This window comes from Mercenaria mercenaria, chromosome 4 (assembly GCF_021730395.1).
Source record: "Mercenaria mercenaria strain notata chromosome 4, MADL_Memer_1, whole genome shotgun sequence".
NCBI classification, from domain to species: Eukaryota; Metazoa; Mollusca; class Bivalvia; order Venerida; family Veneridae; genus Mercenaria; species Mercenaria mercenaria.
This window is the reverse complement of record NC_069364.1, coordinates 19,095,578-19,116,003: the sequence shown is the minus strand read 5'-3', so window position 1 is coordinate 19,116,003 and position 20,426 is coordinate 19,095,578. Positions and strand designations below refer to the sequence as shown.

The window sequence follows — 20,426 nt, the reverse complement described above, 5'->3', positions numbered from 1 at the left end:
AATGTTGTCAAATAGTTGTGTTTCAACAACTTAATTAATCGTGTTTACATATGTTTAAATATACACAGCTTTTTTTGTGTTGACAAATATAAACATCATATACCTTGGAAACATCATATACCTTGGTTATATGATATGCTCAGTTTAACTCGAATTTCCTCACTTCAGGTGTAATTCGGAAAATTACCAATCTCGAATTTAATTCCTTCACTTCAGATGTAATTCGGAAAGTTGCCAGTCTTTCTATACTGTACAAAGAAGACGTTTTGGACGCATATTGTTTGCCGCCGAAAACATAAATATTATTTTGCCTCTTTTTTCAAAGGGAAACATACATCGCTCCCTCACTAGACTACCATTTTCTTAAATTGACACATGTTAGTTGATATTACCATGGCGAATTATTGCTCTGGTAGCTTTAACAAGATGCTAATCGGAACAATTAGAATTATTTGGAGGGATGACTTTTATTAAAAGAATGCTGTATAACTTGTGTGGGGATTTTCCATCATGTTGTTTATGAGGAAAATGTCGTTTAAAGAGTTTGCTATGTTAAGCTCAGGCACCAAGTGCGGAAGTATATCAACAAGCTTAAAGATATATTCATGAAGTAGTCTTGTCGTAATATTTTGTTTTACTCTAAAAGAGGTAAAATTGAGCCATTTGAACAAATTTGAGGGTAATACCTTACATGGAAGCTACAGACGAGGAAATCAAACGAAATTCCTCTGGAAACGCCCTCTCGCCATCTCCACTGCTCTATTTGACAAAGACGGGCACAATACCCCTTTGATTTTTAACATTTATTAGCCATCACACAAAATTTATATACAAAGTTCACTGGGTAAGACGTACAACATATTTATAGATTTCAAATCGCTATTAATCTTGGTCAAGTGTATAGAATGGCTTTCATTAAAAGATTAAACCTACTTGCTCGAATGAACGATCCTGAGCAATATCTGAATGACGACACAGAATGAATTTATTTGTATATACAAAATTGTCTGGTGTGGCATTGGTCTTTTGATGCGTCAAGTGTGGTGTGGTGTGTGCTTTTTCATATTCCGCTTTCAGCCTCTGCCGCTGGCTAGCCTTCTGGTGAAAGAGACCGAGTGCGTAAGTCTTCCCTGTCAGTACATTACCTCTCTGCAGACAAGTCCTTCGCAGTGTTTCCCATATGGTGCCAAAAAACATGAATATTTGCCTCTTTTTCCAAAAGGGAACATACAGCGCTCTCTCACTAGCCTACCATTTTCTTAAATTGACGTATCTCAGTTGATATTACCATGGCGAATTATTGTGAGATGTTATATTTAGTTGTGATCTGTTGTTTGTAATATACTAATTCCCTGACAATCGTGAGTATAACTTTGTTGACAAAATGTATCTATACAAAACATGGATTTGAATAGATCAACCTGATACCCAAAGTTGCGAAACACATGTCGCTCATTTGGTTTTATCATGGGGAAATAGAAAAGAAAACGCGCTCTCCGGAATGAAAGGAGGCAGAAATGGTGACTATTTTGTGCATTTACAAGCTTAATTTCCTATATGACTTTTATGTTTTATGAGCTATTGCCCTCACACAACCAACCTTTCAAATACATAACGATATTATTCGTTGTTACATATATGGTTATTTCATACTTCACTCATGTAACTGACCGACACAAAATAAGACATTTCCCTATTCGGTGACACATTAACGTAGTATTTATTATGGGTGCAAGTATATTTATCTTTAGTTTTGACAGTGGCATACGTATGATTTACTGGTATTAATAGCATTGAAGGAAACACAAATATATAATAATCATAACAATACTTACGATATAAACGTTTTGATTAAAACAAAAATATCATGAATTTAAAATACCTATGACTGATTTCATTTTAATCTTACTTGATCAGAACGATTTTTACACGAGCATTCCGTTTCTGCATGTACTTTGTTTTGAAAGAGTACTGATAAACTTTGCGGTAAAGTTGCTTCAGTTTTCATTCTCCTACCTTTGTAATGTTTTACTTTATATACATGTTCGTGATCGAAACTCCAGATAGTTTTGTTTGCAATTAAATCATGTTCAGTTTCTAAAGGAAAAATCGTCACAAAATTGGGAAAAAGACTTTCCGAGTGTGGGATTCGAACACATGACCTTCACAAATTTTGAAAGATTAACCATGTAAAGTCAACGTTTTACTGAAGCTTGGTTTTCTAAAAAAAGATTAAAACAGTTTGGAAACAAAATAACTATATCTGGAGATGTTGTAAACTTTGTTTAAGTCTTTTTAATATTGATTGCTATTTTCCCGGGCAAGAAATAATGATTTTCATGCAAAAGTCAGGGACTGGACTGCGAGTCATTGCGGAGTTCGAATTAAGATTCTCCGATTTTTATTTCCTGTTTCCGCATATCGAACCTAAAATTTTACTTTGCATTTAAATAAGCGCAAAATTCTTAAAGAAAATCAAGTTTCGGTTAACCTGTTATCGGAGAGAAAAGCGCAAATAAAAATAAATGCTTTTTTCTGTCATTCTTCCTGATTTAGAGTCATGTGTTTGCCTCAGTTCTATCTTATTCAAATTAATTACCTACTACTAATGTTTTCGTCTCAAGCCTGAGTCATGAGTTGATATCCTACTCTGGGAACGTCATTTTTGTAATGCGGTACTATAGTTTAAATCATGATAATGTATACAATGTATATATAATAATACACAGTTTAAATGTAGGAACACAACAACTGAAAAATATACTGAATATTACGCCGATTGGGAGATTATCCAAATAAGTTATCTGTGTTTTTGTTGTATGCATGAGTTCGTTAATCCGAATGGTTTTTAAAGGAACCACACTTATATGTTTGACTGTTAATTCTGTCTTTTGAACGAGTAGAATTGAAGGAAAAATAAATTGTCTGCTTAAGTACAGATTCAAGGGCGGATCCAGGGATTGGGGCATTTTTTCTCGCTCGCTACGCTTGCATAGGTAATCCATCATTTGTTCTGGGTGAAAATATAAATATGCATTTTTTCTCGCTCGCTATGCTCGCATAGGCATTTATCTTTTGTTTGGGTAAAACAATGCATTTTTTTCTTCCTCGCTACGCTCGCACAATAAAAGTCCGACAAGTTTGCATGAGCTCCTATAAAGCTTTTTTATTTTACGTTAATAAACTTTAGTAACCCCTCCCCATAAAAATCCTCAGAAATCGGGCTTAGAAATTCCATTCCGAGATACTTAAGCAAAAATAAGTCTGACGAGTCATTAAAACATGGACTATACGTAGCATGTTTTTTGGGTTGATTTTATCATAAAACCTGTCATTTTTCAATACCAAAAAAGCATCTCAGAACGCCAAGAATGCACCAGATGGATCTATTGTTTTCAAACCTTTCCGGTGGGGTGGGGGGGGGGGGGGGAAAGATGGGGACATGCCCACGGACCCTCCTAGTTGTTCTACTACAAATATTTTCACCCCTTACACCAAATCCTGTATCCGCCCTGAGATTTGTGAATGCCTAATTATTTTTTTAGTTAGAACATAAAGAAGGAACTAAAACATACAATATTACTTATTCTTGCAAACCAGACGGGGATTTCCGGTATCTTTACCGGTGCTGGAAAAGTCCATCTTACACCCCGGGGTGTAAGATGACTCTCGTGCTGTAAATGACGTATAAGAACTGCATATATGTAAAAGACTTGTGTAATAATTTATATTCTATTTAAAAAACGGAATGAAAATTCAATACCTTGACAGTTCCTATTGGTTCCTGATAGTATATTTCTCGATTCAAATCACGTCATTTTATAAAAAAATACGCTGCAACTGGTAAAACAAAACAGGAACTAAACATTGTTGTTTGTTTTGAAACGTCATAACGTCTTTCCTGTTTACGGACGTTGGTTTCCCGCCCTTTGTTTAAATACACTGCCATAAGAAATAGTTCTAAAAAAGAAATTGGTGTTCAATCGATTTTATTTTTAATATTATTTCTTGAAACCGGTATGCAAGAAGAAGATTCTATCACTGGTTTCACATTTATTTTGGGACCGCTTTACTGCATACAACTAAACAGGAAAATAAACCGAGTGTATTATAAATTGATAGTGTATCATGTCTACTTCCCTTTATACACTATTGATAAATATCTTCGCAACACACTAATTTATGATATGTTAAACTTTAATGGTATTTAAAATAACTTAATAGCAATTTTATCATTCAACCGCTTATCTACCTTGACGTAAAAAGGCATGTTCTAAATAATCTTTAAATGATGAATTAATACCGTCCCGTTCCTTAGTTAAAGAAAAATGTCGCTCATGCCCATTCGACATAGGGCTATATATAATTATATAATCCCTTGCAGATCCACGACTGCCTTGCTTTGACTAATGCGCATTAAAACAGATAATTAGGGATTCACAATGAACATGCAATACACAATCTTCAATCACATTGATCTTCATTTGGACAAATTTAAGTTAAAGTAAATGGATAAACTGATATAATCCATTTTTTAAAACTTATGTTTTATGGACATTTCTAAAACACTGGCTAAAACACTAACATGTTAGTTAAATATGTTCATGATTATTCTGACAGAACCGTGAAATATTTTTAAAACGCTAGCGTCGGCAGGTTTAACTATGTAGGGTCGGGTTACCCGAAACAAGCATTTTTTAGGCCTTATTATGTACGATGATTCACGCTTTAAACAAACAATACATTGTGTACTGACAATCACTTAATAAGAATTTAAAATTTCCATTTAAACAAACCGAATATTCGAATATATCCGAATATGGCAAACCGAATATTCGAATATTGATTTCAGTATTCGTCCCCATCCCTAAAAATTAGGTAACAGGAACTCAATCTAAAGAGTAATGATTTTACATTCATGTTATTTTGTGTACAAACAACTATTTAGTGTACAGGGATTAATAACAAGCTTTCAAGATTTACATGAACTCTATGAGAAATTTAGTAAAAACATACCGACTGAAATTCTAAAATTCAATGCTGTTTCCTATAAGCAAACAATCGAATAAGTTACACGCGAATATTTACATTCGCTATATTCTTTCCCATTGAAAATTATCACGTTCGTTTCGTATGAACAGCAACTGGAAAGGGGCGAAAGTTGCTTAGTAATAGCGGGCTGTTGCTTTGACGACTTCCGCTTATAGTCAGGGAGAACGTTCCTTATATGACGTCGCAGTTGTTTTGTCTGGTGCACAGAATGGCCGGGAAGCTGATTTCAATGTGAAATGCAACAAAATGTGTGCAACTTATAATTCAATCTTGTTTATAAATGGAAAGAATGTATAATGTAAATATTAGAAATCAAACTTTTTTTAGATAATCATGCGAAATGAACGACAGAATAGGATCGTCAAATTAAAGATGAATCGCTAGTGCGATTTATGCATTTGCCGATCCTATGATGTCGTTCATTTCGTATGAACACCGAAAACATATTTCATTTCTTAATTAATAAATTCACGGCTATCGACAAAAATTGAACCAACGCTGAGTTCAAAAGGGAGTACCATTGGAGAAGCTAGTAAGCACATTGTTAACTCTATAGAGGAGAGGGCAGTGCGTTTCGGGCTGGTAACTGGTGCAGCATTCCATGGATTAAATAGAATCTTTTATCCTACAAAAAGGGGTTATCATCGAAGAAACAAGACAATGGTACCAGATTTCCATTTGTCATGATCTGAGCAGTAATACATATACGTACCCGGCAAAGCATTTCAAAAATAAAAATCGTTATTATAGCAGCACGTGAATTGCCTTGTTTGTGCATGATTATTCTCCCATTAATATATTGACGGATCCAGTGAAATGAGTAGTTCTTATGCAAGGATTAACATAACAGCTGACCCGCCATTTTAGTTTTTTGCAAATAATATAAAAGTACTAAACGTACAATGTTGAAATTTAGTCTACGCTAGGAACAATATGCTGTTGATAAGTCTTCAGATTAGGTTATCATATAAATTTGCTCATTTTACGACTTCAGCCCTTCAAACTATTTGCAAAACAGCAAATGGCGGGTAAGCTCTTTATTTCAATATATATCCGAAATGAGAAAAATAATGTTTGCAAAGATGGGACTGTTATTTTGTTACGTTTATCTTATTTTTCTACATTTCATTTTGTTAATCATATACTTGTACCACTTTTGTATGAAACTTTTATCATATTCAAGGTTTATACAAGTTTCAGTTATTGAGCAATTTACACATCTTTTTTTTAGTCAAAGACAAGCCTAAGCTTAGGAAGTGACACATTCCAAGAATACAGCTCTCCAAAACGCAAAACGATATGCACTGACACAATCAAACGTTTACGAAGTGACACGTCCCAAGACCACAGCTCTCATAAACGCAAAATGATATGCATTGACATAACCATACGTATACGGAGTGACACGCTTCAAGACTACAGCTTTCATATACGCAAAATGATATTCATTGACACAATTATACGTATACGAAGTGACACAATGAGACAGTAATGTCAAAGAACAAAGACGTAGTGTTGCACCTCTTTGGAACAGCCAATGGCTAAAAACCCACCCGCTTAACTCAGTAGGGAGAGCGTTAGTCTACGGATTACGGGGTCGCGAGTTCGATCCTCGGGCGGGGCGTATGTTCTCCGTGACGATTTGATGAAAGACATTGTGTCTGAAATCATTCGTCCTCCAACCTCTGATAATTCATGTGGGGAAGTTGGCAGTTACTTGCGGAGAACAGGTTTATACTGGTACAGAATCCAGAAACACTGGTTAGGTTAATTGCTCGCCGTTACATGACTGACATACTGTTGAAAAACTGCGCTAAACCCTAAACAAACAAACAAACAATGGCTAAAACATCACTGGAAATTTTAACTAAACAGACTTTACTCGTGACCCCAAAGTCACAGGCAGTGTAAATGACATTTATCCCCCCTCCAAGTTGAATCAATGATACATACAATAATAATATAAACGCTCATGTAAAAACAGGCAAAAACAAACTGAACAATACACACATGTACTTAATGTCTTGCAGAAGGCAGTATTATACAGAAACACACATAGAGACATATGAAACAGGCCGAATTTAGCTATCAAATAGATCAGTCCCGGCAGTGGATTTTAAAAGCTGCCGATATTGATACATGTCCTTAAATAGCATGCAGACTGAACAGTTTATTTAATTTAGTTCCCTACTGGTTGAAAACTGATTTCGGGGACTACAGTATTGCGCTTTTCTTTCTGTCATTCCCTCCGTCGGCAATTTCGTGTCTAGTTCATAACTCTGACACTCATTAAGGGCTTTAAATATTTCTCGGCACAAATGTTCCCCATAATGAGACGACGATTCATATTCTTGACCCCTAGCTCAGAGGTCAAGGTGATACTTGGAGATCAAATTTCAACAGGGCATTTTCCTGTCCGGTCGGTAACACCACAATCCAGTGATGGATTTTAATTTGACTTAGCACAAATGTAGCCCATAACAAGACAATGTGTCACGCACGACTTCAAACTCCTAGCTTAAAGATCAAGGTCACACTTGGCAGTCAAATATAAGCATGATATGACGGACAACGCCAAAACTATATCCCTCCGGGGGAAAAGGGTTCTTTCTCTAGCGTTACCTAGTCAAGTTTGAAAGCCATTTCTGTCAAACTTTATCACTTAGAGTCCGGAAATAAATTTCTGACAATTATTAACTTTCATTTTCTTTCGGACAGTTGACAGCCTTGGGATTTTTTCTCGACAGCAGCGCCCAAAATATACGAATGTATGATAAGGAACTATAATTCTGGAAATTATATTGTTTTTGTATTTTCAGAGGCTTTTCTATTTACAGTAACAAATTTTTGATACATCGGTATGAACTTGAATGCGCGTTATGGTTATAAAATTTTAAAGACATACAGAGCTCATTTAAACATTAAAAAAAATGAAAGGCGAATTCTAGGAATTATTGCCTCGTGCACATATGCATCTATTTGAACAAGTATTGACTGGGTTATTTATAGAAAAATCAACCAATAGTAACAGGAAAAATCACATGGAAAGTAATACTAATAAGCGCCAATTTAGACGTGTATGTATAGAACTCACAGAGATTGGGTAGTCATAAATTATCAGCGACGTCCTAGGTCAGGGATCCTTCTCAAGTGGTGTTATTCTTCCTGTATAGTTTGAAAGCTGTACCTATTGTAAATTTTGACTTCAGAAAAAGTTTGATGGACGAACGGATAAGAAAGTCATTCCATTAGTTCGTACTTTCAACAAAGGCATTTTAGAAAACAATACATCATTTATGTATTATATGTATAAATATTGTATTTATCATTACTTACACAATTACTAATGTAATAGCTATATATATGCGGTATATAACGTCATAATACTGTAAATATGAACAGTCCGATTACGTTTTCTCTGGTGTAGCAATCCACAGTTGTTACATTCCAATTCAAAATTGACCCGAAAGCGGAACCTTTTATTTGTCAATATGCTACACTGGCTACGATTGTTACATGTTATAATCTTACACGGCTACCGTGAGTTGACAATGTTTTCTTTTAGGACATGCATGTAATATTCGATCAATTTCAACAATGTGAAAGAAATCAAAATCAAAATTCTGAATACAAGATACAAGTCGCCCCCTGTGCAGTCATTTTCATTTAGATATGAAGTATATAGATGTGTTAAAAATCCACATTCAGATCTTCGGCCTCCATCTACTTTAAACACACATACATGCATCTCATTCCCTAAACGAAAATACACTAATAAATCCCTACACTAAGTAATTTGTTTTTTAAATGAATTTCAAATACAATCATATCTTAATTACTTTAGATTTAATGTCATAATGTTAACCACTAGAAATAAGTCCATAGGGTACAGTTGTCCAAAATGTGCTGTTTTTCAAACTAACTCAAATAACTTAAGGGACCACCATTCTAGAATTTTATTGACACTGCTTGCTATAAGGAAGCATTTACTGGTTTCTATGAAAACGTCCTTTTTATGCTCCAAAGCATTTGAACAAACTTGAGAGAGATCTGTGCAAGGATGCTACTGACACATGTTGTTGTAATTCTGAACAGAAATGCCTCAGGAAATGTGAATAAGTTAGGGTGACAATGGACGCAATTCACTCATACTAAAGATTGAAAAAAAAAAACCGTTTCAGTGAAACAACATGGCAACTAGGCATGGCAGGGGTAACTCCTATAAAGTTTGGTGGAATTCCAACCTGTGGTATCGTAGATATAGAACAGATCAAAGAATATGACAAATCAACGCTAATGACTCAGTTGAAAATAATCTATGCAGAACATGGCAATTATATGCAAAGCTACGCTTCACACAAACGACTCATGAGGTTTGAAGAAATTCAGACTGACTGTAAACAGCAAGTATTGTAAACGCTGCAAAATATGACAAATCAATGATCATTACTCCCCTGAAAATCATTGAACCAAAACATGTCGATCATATGCATGATAGGACTTTGCGCTCATAACTCTTTTAATGTTTGGTGGAAATCAGTCCAGATATAATAATAATAATAATAATAATAGTAATAACTTTATTTTAAGAAGGTGACATATTAAGAGTACATAGTATACATACAAGTTATTTCCAATATGGCCTTCTACATAAATGTTAAAACACAGAATCTACAACAATAAGAGTATCAATAGCACAATTTTAACGACAAACACACTTTTAAAACAAACTCGATTTGAAATGATTTTACCAGGAGAATAAATCAGTGTAATTCATTTTGCATACATGTACATTCATCCATCAATATCATAAAATTTAAAAGCTACCCTATACGACATAAAATGCATGATAATTTATGAAGATTTGAGAAAAAAAAAATGAATAAATAAATAAATTAAAAATCTCAGTATTAGTAACGTTGTGCTTGTAATAAATAATCCTTAATGTTTCGTTTAAATGTTAACAGATTATATTGAAGTTTGATGTTTGATGGAATGGAATTCCTTATATGCGTGGCTTTGTATGAGAATGTTTGTTTCAAGTAGTTTGTTCGTGGCTTTAACAAAGAAAGATCTTTACGAGTCGATGAGCAATGATTATATATATCGTTATGAGCAAAAGATAATAATTCAGAAATATTTTTTTTTGGTACAAGGTTATGGTCACATTTAAAAACCAGTACAGCCATGTGATAATTGCATCTATTTTCAAAAGTGAGCAGATTCAGATTTTTAAACACGCTACCTGCGATATGATTTTTTGTTATTACACGAATTGCCCTCTTTTGTATATTATATATAAAAGAGAAATGGCTAAAACATCATAAAATTTGACGAACCAAGGTCCATGATTAAAAACATAAAATCTGAACATTATCTAGTTATGCACTACTAGGCTTAGCAATGATTACTTTTGTGAAGTTTGATTTAATTCCTCCAGGTTGTATTGTACCAGTTGTCCAAAGAAGGTAATAACAACAAGGGTCATTCATAACTTCAATGAAAATCACTGAACCGAAACATGCCGACAATATGCACAATGAAGCTTGGCACTGAGCTTTTGAGTAAGGTTTGGTGAAAATCCGCCAAATAACATAAGAGAAGTGGCCGAATCATAATGAAATTTGATAAGTTAATGGCCATAACTCCGCTTGAAATTAACTAACTGAAAAATGCCGACGATAAGCACAACTCGGCTCAGCAATAATCACTCTTGTGAATTTTGTTGTAAACCCGTCTAGTAGCGTTGAATGAGTTGCATGGATAAACTTTGTTACATGCAGAAGGACAGACGTACTGACAGAATGACAGACAGATGGACATCACTAACACAATTCTTCTCCCTCAGTAGTTGTGGACACTATTTTTTCTTGACTGAGACGTAATTAAAAATGGTACACAGTATTGACCTAAGAATACCTATGGTCATGTAGGGTTGCATCACTGGCTATGTCCAGATAAATTTATGGCATTCGGTGAAAGTTTGCCTTTTTTTCATCCGTAAAAGAAAACGAGATTTTTCACTAAGTTGTATTTCGAGTAGGTCACTTGCAAAGTTAAAAACAGAAATATATTGCAAGTAATTTGTATCTTTTAACATTATCGAATTTGTGCTTGTATTGTTCTGGCAATAATTAAAGATCTGATATAAAATGTTGAAGAAAAATCAATTAATGAAGAAAAATCTGTTAAGGTAGAACGCGACACTTTGCGAACTTTCGAGTAGCGTCTTGAAATTTTGCATGTGTAAAGTTGACCATATTTCAAACAAGATGCAGTTTATTTTATACCAATAGAGCCTACCAGTTTTTGTACAAGAGACGTCAAAGTTGACCACCAAAGCCCGTTTTTGAAACTGGCGTTGCCGCGTATCCTTGGCAACTGTTACGGGTACTGCAACGGCACCAGCCAACAAATTTTCTTAACTTATACATTATTAGACGAGAATTATTATTTCCTTTATGGTGATGTAAAAATCATTGTTTTACACCGACAAATATTTGAAAAATGGAATGAAAATCGCCGTTTTTGACTAAAAATTGACGTTCAGTTTCGCAGCATTTTTCGGCTTTAAATCAGCATATTACAAAATCCCTGAATTAAATTTTTGACTTTTTTCAATAAACGGTGTTTTAAATGTATACCGAGTCCAAATGACAAATATAACTGGTGGGTCACCGATTTAGTTTTTTCTGTACATGTGATTTTATTTCCCCCACCCCCATGCGTAAATTGTGTACTGTAATTCGACGTCTGCAGATACGTTTGAGACATCATGATCTGGCCATTGTGTTTAGCTTATCAGCTGCACCATTTACTGTTTTACTGGTTCTTAAAGACCTTTATACAAAACAGAACAAACATTTTGTTCCATGGCAAGACGTTTATATATAAACAATGATGAAAGTGTATTAAAAAGTGAAATCTTAGTACATTTCAATATATTATATAACGTGCCACTGGTGCAAAAATAAAAAATCCGAAGCGTTTGGATCTTTAAATGCGTCAAGGGGACACAATTTGCTATAATTAAGGTGGAATGCGCCTAAATTCAGAAGTTATTGGGTTCCGTTTCGACATTTTGTTTAATTTAAAATCCAGCATATTCCTCATATAATGCGTATTTTACGTTTTTGATATTTCTGTAACGTTTTCCTCCGCAAACCTTGGACGTCCATTTTTGATGAACCGTGATTTCACGTCCGTCGGACTGTTTTCGTAAATCGTTCTGTTCAGTCATCAAGTATATGCATTTGAAATGGTATATAATTTGTAGTGATCACTTAACCTTAGACTCGATATTCACGTTAAAGTTACGTCAGAGCGACAAATAGGACGTTGAGTTTTGAATAAAAAATATGCTTTAATCTTGTCTAATGTAAAACCCAAGCAATATAATTTGCTTAAAAAGTAATATGGGGCCTCCGTGGCCGAGCGATTAAGTCACTGACTTCAAATCACTTGCCCCTCATCGATGTGGGTTAGAGCCTCACTCGGGGCGTTGAATTCTTCATGTGAGGAAGCCATCCAGCTGGCTTACGGAAGGTCGGTGGTTGTACCCGCTCGTGATGAAATAATGCACGGAGGGGCACCTGGGGTCTTCCTCCACCATTAAAAGCTGAAAAGTCGCCATATGACCTATCGTGTGTCGATGCGACGTTAAATCCAACAAAAAATGGTAATATGATGATGAAAACTTTATTTAATCGCAATGACTATTTGTTTCTGTAAATCTTCATTTTAATATAAAATCAAAATAGCCTTTAAAACTCTGTTACCGTTGGCGAAATTATTACGGTGAATTACATTACTCTACCCCTACCCCAGATAAAAATACGTAATTAAACAGGTTCTCGTATGTCTTGTGATCAATTTTTAACCTATTTTAAGAAGAATTTAGTCAAAAGAGTCCTGTACAACTTTGCAAGGATTTTTTGAATTACCTCTTAAGTTCATAATTATACATGATCGATACACACGACATTGTAAACATTTACAAAAATAATAAGAAAAATTAAAAGCCCTAATATCGTTATGTCATCATATTGGAATAAACATCACAAATTTATTTAACTTTATTATAAATTTTACGTTTTGGAAATATTTCGATTGTTTCGAGAGTAGTTAGACACCCCGATTCCAAAAGTGCAGCCACGGGGAAACAGGATTTATATTCATTGTACGGAGGCTGTTGCTCTGAAAAGGTTAATTTATTAACAACGCTAGGCAGAAACACCATCCTTTACAAAGAGGTTTTAGCTCTCCAGAGATGTGTTTTAAGAAAGGTTATCCTTGTATTCATAGACACATAATAGAAACATATTCCATATATAATATTTTTCCTAATATTAGAGACCTATCAAACATAACAAGTACGAGTAAATACTCTGCTAAAAATGATAGATATTCCATAAAATAAAAGAAAAAAAAAAAAAACTGTTTGTTTGTTTTAGTTTAGCGCTGTTTTCTGTTACGATAGGCGGTTAACCTAACCAGTGTTCCTCAACAAGTAACTTTAACTTCACCACATAAAATCGGAGGTGGAGGACGAATGCCTCCACCAAATTGTCACACCCTAACCAGGGATCGAAAAAGCGATTCATAGAACTGAGCTAAGGGGATGGGGTAAAAGAAAGAAACACAGAAAACAGTGGTTGTGATGGAAACTCGCTGTAACTCATCAGCGGCTAAACATGTATAATTCTATGTTGTAATTATCTATATGAGCGACTCAAGAATCGTAACTTTGTACATAGGACCGACGGCTCAAACTTGCTAGACAAAGTCCTGGTTTCGTATTTACAAGATATTAGGATTTGTACCAGTATATGTATATGTGTAAGATTTTATTTTTTATTTATTTTTATTTTAATAAGCTTCTGAGATGTCAACATTCAGAATGTAACAATTTTCAAACAATTTAGCACTTCACTCATCAGAATTTTATAAAGCTACGCTTATGCGTTAATGTAACTTTATGATAGTATTCAAAGCGATACCTCTTATTGAGCTGTGCCATGGGAAAACCAACATAGTGCATTTGCGACCAGCATGGATCCAGACCAGCCTGCGCGGATGCGCAGGCTAGTCTGGATCCATGCTGGTTGCAAACGCACTATGTTAGTTTTCTTATGGCGCGGCTCATATCATGATTGTCCTGGAACTCATATCTCAAAAAGTGCATTTTGCTATAAAATTTCAAAATACTCTGACTAGTAAAACCAAATCCCGCCATCAAAATATGTGAACATTTGCGTGGAGCTGATAATTAACCGGAAGAGACCATAGAAACTTATCTTATTGTCATATGTTACTAGGCTGGCGAAGTTAGAAACGAAATAGAAAAAATATATGACCATGGGATGTGCGGACGTGCGTGCGTGTGTGCTTATGGAGGAAAAGGGATAATATCAAGAAAAACACGAAACAATTAAGCTTTACTCTCGTGGATGGCGAACTTAAAAATATATGAAACTGCTGTATAATACTGATCTATGATATTTTACAATAATGATGCTTTAACTTTTTGTTTCAAATGTGAAATCTCCGAACTATCTAAACAATTGCATATGTATGAATTCTTCGTTTAAGCAGTGTATTACAACGGAAAACTTGTTAAATTGGTACTTTGAATAAGAAAAAGATGAAAAAAAATCATTATTATATAGAAAAAATATTAAAAGCGATTTTCAAAATGTCTGAATTATGATTTCTCGAACGTATCTGCAGACGTCGAATTATGGTACAAATATTTACGCATGGGGGTAGGGGAAATAAAATCACATGTACAGAAAAAACTAAGCCGATGATCCCCCAGTTTTATTTGTCATTTGGACTCGGTATACATTTTAAACACCATTTATTGAAAGAAAATCAAAAATTTAATTCAGGGATTTTGTAATATGCTGATTTAAAGCCGAAAAATGCTGCGAAACTGAACGTCAATTTTTAGTCAAAACGGCGATTTTCATTCCATTTTACAAATATGTGTCCGTGTAAAACAATGATTTTTACATCACCATAAAGGAAAAAATAATTCCCGTCGAATAATGTATAATTTAAGAAAATTTGTTGGCTGGTGCCGTTGCAGTACCCGTAAGGATACGCGGCAACGCCAGTTTCAAAAACGGGCTTTGGTGGTCAACTTTGACGTCTCGTGTACAAAAACTGGTAGGCTCTATTGGTATAAAACAAACTGCATCTTGTTTGAAATATGGTCCACTTTACACATGCAAAATTTCAAGACGCTACTCGAAAGTTCGCAAATTGTCGCGTTCTACCTTAATTTATCAAACTTGCAATTTTCTTAACTTACTTACAGTATGGAATGAATTATACTTTGATCAATAAGAAAATATGAATTTAACAAAATTCCTAAAGCAGCTATATGTGAGCTTATAATCTTTTATTTTGACTAAAAATATATACTATGACGGCTTACTTCTCAAATTGAAATTAACTTTCCTTACACTTTTTAATATCTCACCCAGACTAAAGTTCAGCTGAGCTACGAGTGATTTATTTTATTTAGATTTAAAAATCAAGGGTAAAGAATATCTTGTCATCATTGCAATTTCAAATATAACGTTAACTTGGTATAATAAATTTTTACTTTAGTGTTTGTGTTATCTGAAGAAATATTGGTAGTTGATAATTTTATTAATATATGTAATGTTTCAGGACCGTTGGAATCATGTAGTCAATTCAATTTTACTTTTATAATAGAGTTCTGATTAAACCGTTGCCATGATGGATTTTGGACAGTTCGAAGACCAAACCAATAAAAAAGTGGAAAAACACATGTCGCTCAAACGCCGAGTCTCTGGCTAGTCTGTTTGCTTCATATCTATGCCTCCAGTTGACCATTTTGTAGATTTTATTAACACGTATATGTTGCACGACTTGTGTATCTATGATTACACTTTTCCTCTCAGTTATATTGTTTTTCAAATAGCTAACATGTCATTTTCTTTGTGATTTTTAAGGAATATCAGAGTTAAGATATGAAAAATATAATAACTATAAGCATTGTACCATACCATTTATTTTAAGACAATTTATAACCATGGTAACAGAGAAGTTTAAAGTAACTTTTGTTTGGTATTGTTTTCATACAAATTTACTAATAATTATATTGTTCTACATCAGAACTCTCGTTTGTCTTTTATGCAGACAAACAGGCATTATGTCACATAATTTCTGTACCCAAAGTGAGGTTAAGAGCACACAGCGGTGAGGGGCAAGTAACACATAGTCAGCGACATTAACTACCTTACCATGGAGGCACCTTTGATGGTTTGAAAAATACATTCTCGAAAATGTATGATTTTATCTTTTGTAAAAGAGAAATTACTCAAATTTACATTTTGCTACGATCATAGTTCTTTGATAGTACGCAAGGTACATCAATATGTAATCAAGCTAGAGTTATGGTTCATGATTACTGCACTCCATATCGATGACAAAAAGGACAAACGGACAGAGTAGCAACTACGAAACATTCCAAAAGAGCAACAGTGGAGAATGCGTTGCGAGAGGCAAACGTTAATTTTTGACTTTGTCAATAAACTAATTTATCGGTTTTGCGAACTGATCAATCAAAACTAGAGATATGTTTCTTGTGTTAAACCACACCACAGACGGACACTTGGAGGAAAATGGGTACAATTTATAAATTACCTCTCTAATCTTAGGATGACAAAGATGTGTGTAGTGGCATACATTTTACAAATGTATAAGCTAGAGCTATTTAACGCGTACTGTGAAGACGTCTCCTGATGTCAAGGGCATGTATGAAGTTTAAAAGCTCCTTGCATGCAAAACGTTCGTACGCGGACATTGACAAAAAAGTGATTACAAAAGTTGATTAAAAAAAAAATAGTTGAGCTTTAGAGTTTGAAAAAAGTCCAGTAAAAAAGGCCTACTAATGCCTTTCACTTGCAATTTGGGGATCTGTTTGATCATGGCAATTATCTTTAAAAAAAATAAGCTAATATAGAAGACAATATGACTTTAACGACTGTAAGAAGATCCATTACATCTATATTTTTAGTTGCGAAAGTGCCACAAAAACTGATTCACCACAGACTCCAATTAATTTAAAACTTACGAAAGGTTAATTTTTTTCCAATTAATCAAACAAACAACCCATCTTTGGTGTTGACGGGATTGTTTTAGTACATCATGATGATTTGAAAAATCGAGGAAAAACGATATTTTGCACTGTAAGAAACAATTTGATCCAGTCATGCAGAACTACCGATATATTAATATGTTTATAATATATAATAATATGTGTAGCCCATTCACACACACACACACACACGCGCGCGCGCGCGCGCGCGCGCACGTTTAATGATATTACAGTTTCCATTGATATTACAGAAAATCAGATATCACATTAAATTTTTAAAAAATGCGTAACATTTTCTATAAAAATTCATCGGAAATTTACTAAAGCACTATAAAAATTATAAACGTTTGAAATTTCAGTTTTGGTATATTAAACGTTGCCAGAAAGAAGTCATGATACATTTAGCTGCGATTCTTCCTAAACTTGTTGAAAATTCTGTTTCTTTAGTTGACGATTGTGCTATTGATGGATATAGATCAGGTATAAAATATGGCCTCTAGAATATTTCTATAATAAGCTACCTACCTTTTTATTCTTATTTTGGATGACTAAGTTTCGAACTAATGATGTCATATAGATCAAATAGAAAATATGGTCTTTAAAATGTTAACAGTTTAGTGCTATGATTTTACTTATTGGCTTAGTTTTTAACACAGTTCCAAATGTATCTTAGGGTTTATGAACAAAAACATTCTTACTAAGTTTCATAGGCAGGTAGAAACTGTGCCCTCTCGAGAATAAACAATGCTTGCATCTAATTTGACAAAGTAAACTAGATTTTTAGTATATATATTGCAGTTTCAAATCTGATTTTACTTTTTTAAGACAAATACTTTTGTTTGCTTGCTTGATTGGGTTTATCGCCATTTTACAACAGATTTCAGTAATGTACCGCTGGGCAGTTAACCTAACCAGTGTTCTTGTATTCCGTACTAGTTCAAACCAGTTTTCCTCAACTTACTGCAAACTTCCCTACATGAAAGAATCAGATTTCAGACAAAATGTCTTATCAAGTTGTCACAGAAAACATACGCCTCGTCCGAAGATTGAATTCACAACTCCGCGATCTACAGATCTGCTCTCTGCCTATTATTTCTTTTTTTTTTTCTTTTTTTGGGGGGTGGGGGGTTGAGAGGGGGAGAGGTTTAATGTTACACCGACACAATTTATGTCAAAGCTTTGATGGTGAAAGAAGACCCAAATTGCCACTCCCTGCATTATTTCACCACGAAGGGCAACTTGGCAGAACCGCCGATCTTCCTTTAAGCCAGCTAAATGGATTCCTCACATGAAGAATTCAATGGTAGTACTAAGGCTTTAACCCACATCGGCGAGGGGCAAGTGATAAGTAGTCAGTGACCTTAACTACTCGACTACGGACAATTTGGTCTACTGTAGAAAATTAAGTCTCAAAATTTGAAATCAATCCATTCCTAAGGCAAACTGGCAAATTACAACCAAGCAGACAAGACAAAAACAGACATATGAGAAAAAATGACACAGTGGGACACCCATCTCCGAAGACATACACGCACACGCGCAAACACAGTCAGGAAAAACAACAACCGGCGGACAACATTATGGTGGGCTCGATAACTCAATTATAGTAAAAGGAGAGGGGTGGAAATGTAAGGTGGAAATTGGGTGGGGTTATTTGGGTAGGCGGTAGAAAGAGCAAAAAAAACGCCAACAACAAACAAGACAACATTCACAACACAAAATACAAGACAGAAAAGAAGCACTTGAAAATAGAGGCACCACTTTGAACGAGCAGTAACCCATGTAAGGAAAACTGGGGTTTCACGAGACAGTGCAAAATACCAGATAATTTAAAGTAAAACATAAATAGGGTAAATAATCTGAGGTATAATTGCACTTATGTACTCAACAACTTTTCTGTAAGTGCTGCAAACATCGAACAGTTTTGTTTTCGATTAAATTCTGTTAGCAAAACGAGCAATGATACACATATAGCAGGTAATACAAGTGCTCATAGTAAACTATTGCAACTTGTCCACATTCTATCTTCAATAACGCAATTATTTTTAAAAATTGATGTAAATCTCTAAGCAAACTACTTTGAAAAACAGCCATTTCTGTGAAGTAACAAAACAAAAAATATTAACCTTGTGTGTGGTACTTTGTTCAGTTTTCGCTTCATTTTCATCTGTTCTCTGAAACAGAAAATATCAAATGGCTATGATAATTGTCAAATCTTGAAAAAGTTATAGTTTTGCAATTCAGAAAGTATCTTCAATATTTCTGATGACATAAGAATGCATGATAGGATGCAATCTGAAATTTGAAATAGAAAGATGTATAAGAAACGTCATGATGCTTGTAAGATATTCGTTAAAAAAATAAATATATATATATATAACACCTAAAAGCTAGGGAAGGTGAAATTACAAAAAAATGTAGCATGGAAAACATTTTAATATAATGCAGCAACAATGAAACAAAGTTTTTGCAAGTCTTAAATGCATGTTAGTAACAAACTCGTGGTTACGACGATTAATAAATTCAAATCTCAGTCATCCAACTACTACGTATATAGCAACCAAGTATTGCATCTACCACAAAAAGTATGTTGACCTGTAAGTTAAATCATGCACCAAGTGGCATTTTGCACTTTAGCTATAGTCATGATAATGTTATATGACATGCTTCGAGCTATATTTGCATTTCGGACACCCGGCCTCTGCTCTAGTACGAGTACATAATTTCAAACGAAAGGCGGTCATTATCAAACACTGGTTCTTTAATATCGAGGAGTATAACTATCCTGCTGAAAAAGGTAATGTATTAACAATTAGGTGAGAACAATAATGCAATTGATAGACATAAATTAGTAGAGCCAGTACCACAAAAATGTTGAAAATGTTAAGGACCTCGGACATTTTCCTATTCAGATTGCCTATCCCATTAAGTAAAAACTGATTCAGAACTAGTTCTAGACTTTTAAAATAGCATGATAAAGATAGTTAAGGTGGAATGCGCCCCATTATTTTTGCCGAATTTCGTCCTGAGATTTGTACTTTACAAAATTCAGGATATATGCGATTAGGTTCCGATTTTACTTTCTCGCCATATTGTTCGAGTTTTTTTTTTTTTTGCTATCGTAACATGGCCCCTGACGTCATTTTTCGTGCAACGTCCAGTTCCGAATCCTCTCGGCATTTTTCCTTTCTTTTTTCCTTTCCTGCGCTTTTTATGTCATAATAATGAACAATACAAAATA

At 34.4% G+C, this 20,426-nt stretch overlaps 1 protein-coding gene across 1 annotated transcript in view; it reads right to left on the bottom strand.

Annotated features, from left to right (window-relative positions):
• The window catches only part of LOC128556233 (uncharacterized), a 108,564-nt gene that overhangs the window by 38,513 nt on the left and 49,625 nt on the right, over nucleotides 1-20,426 (bottom strand). The window contains exon 7 of the mRNA XM_053540611.1: nucleotides 19,312-19,359. Within this exon, the coding sequence (XP_053396586.1) occupies nucleotides 19,312-19,359 (48 nt within the window). The remainder of the gene's footprint in view (nucleotides 1-19,311; nucleotides 19,360-20,426) is intronic.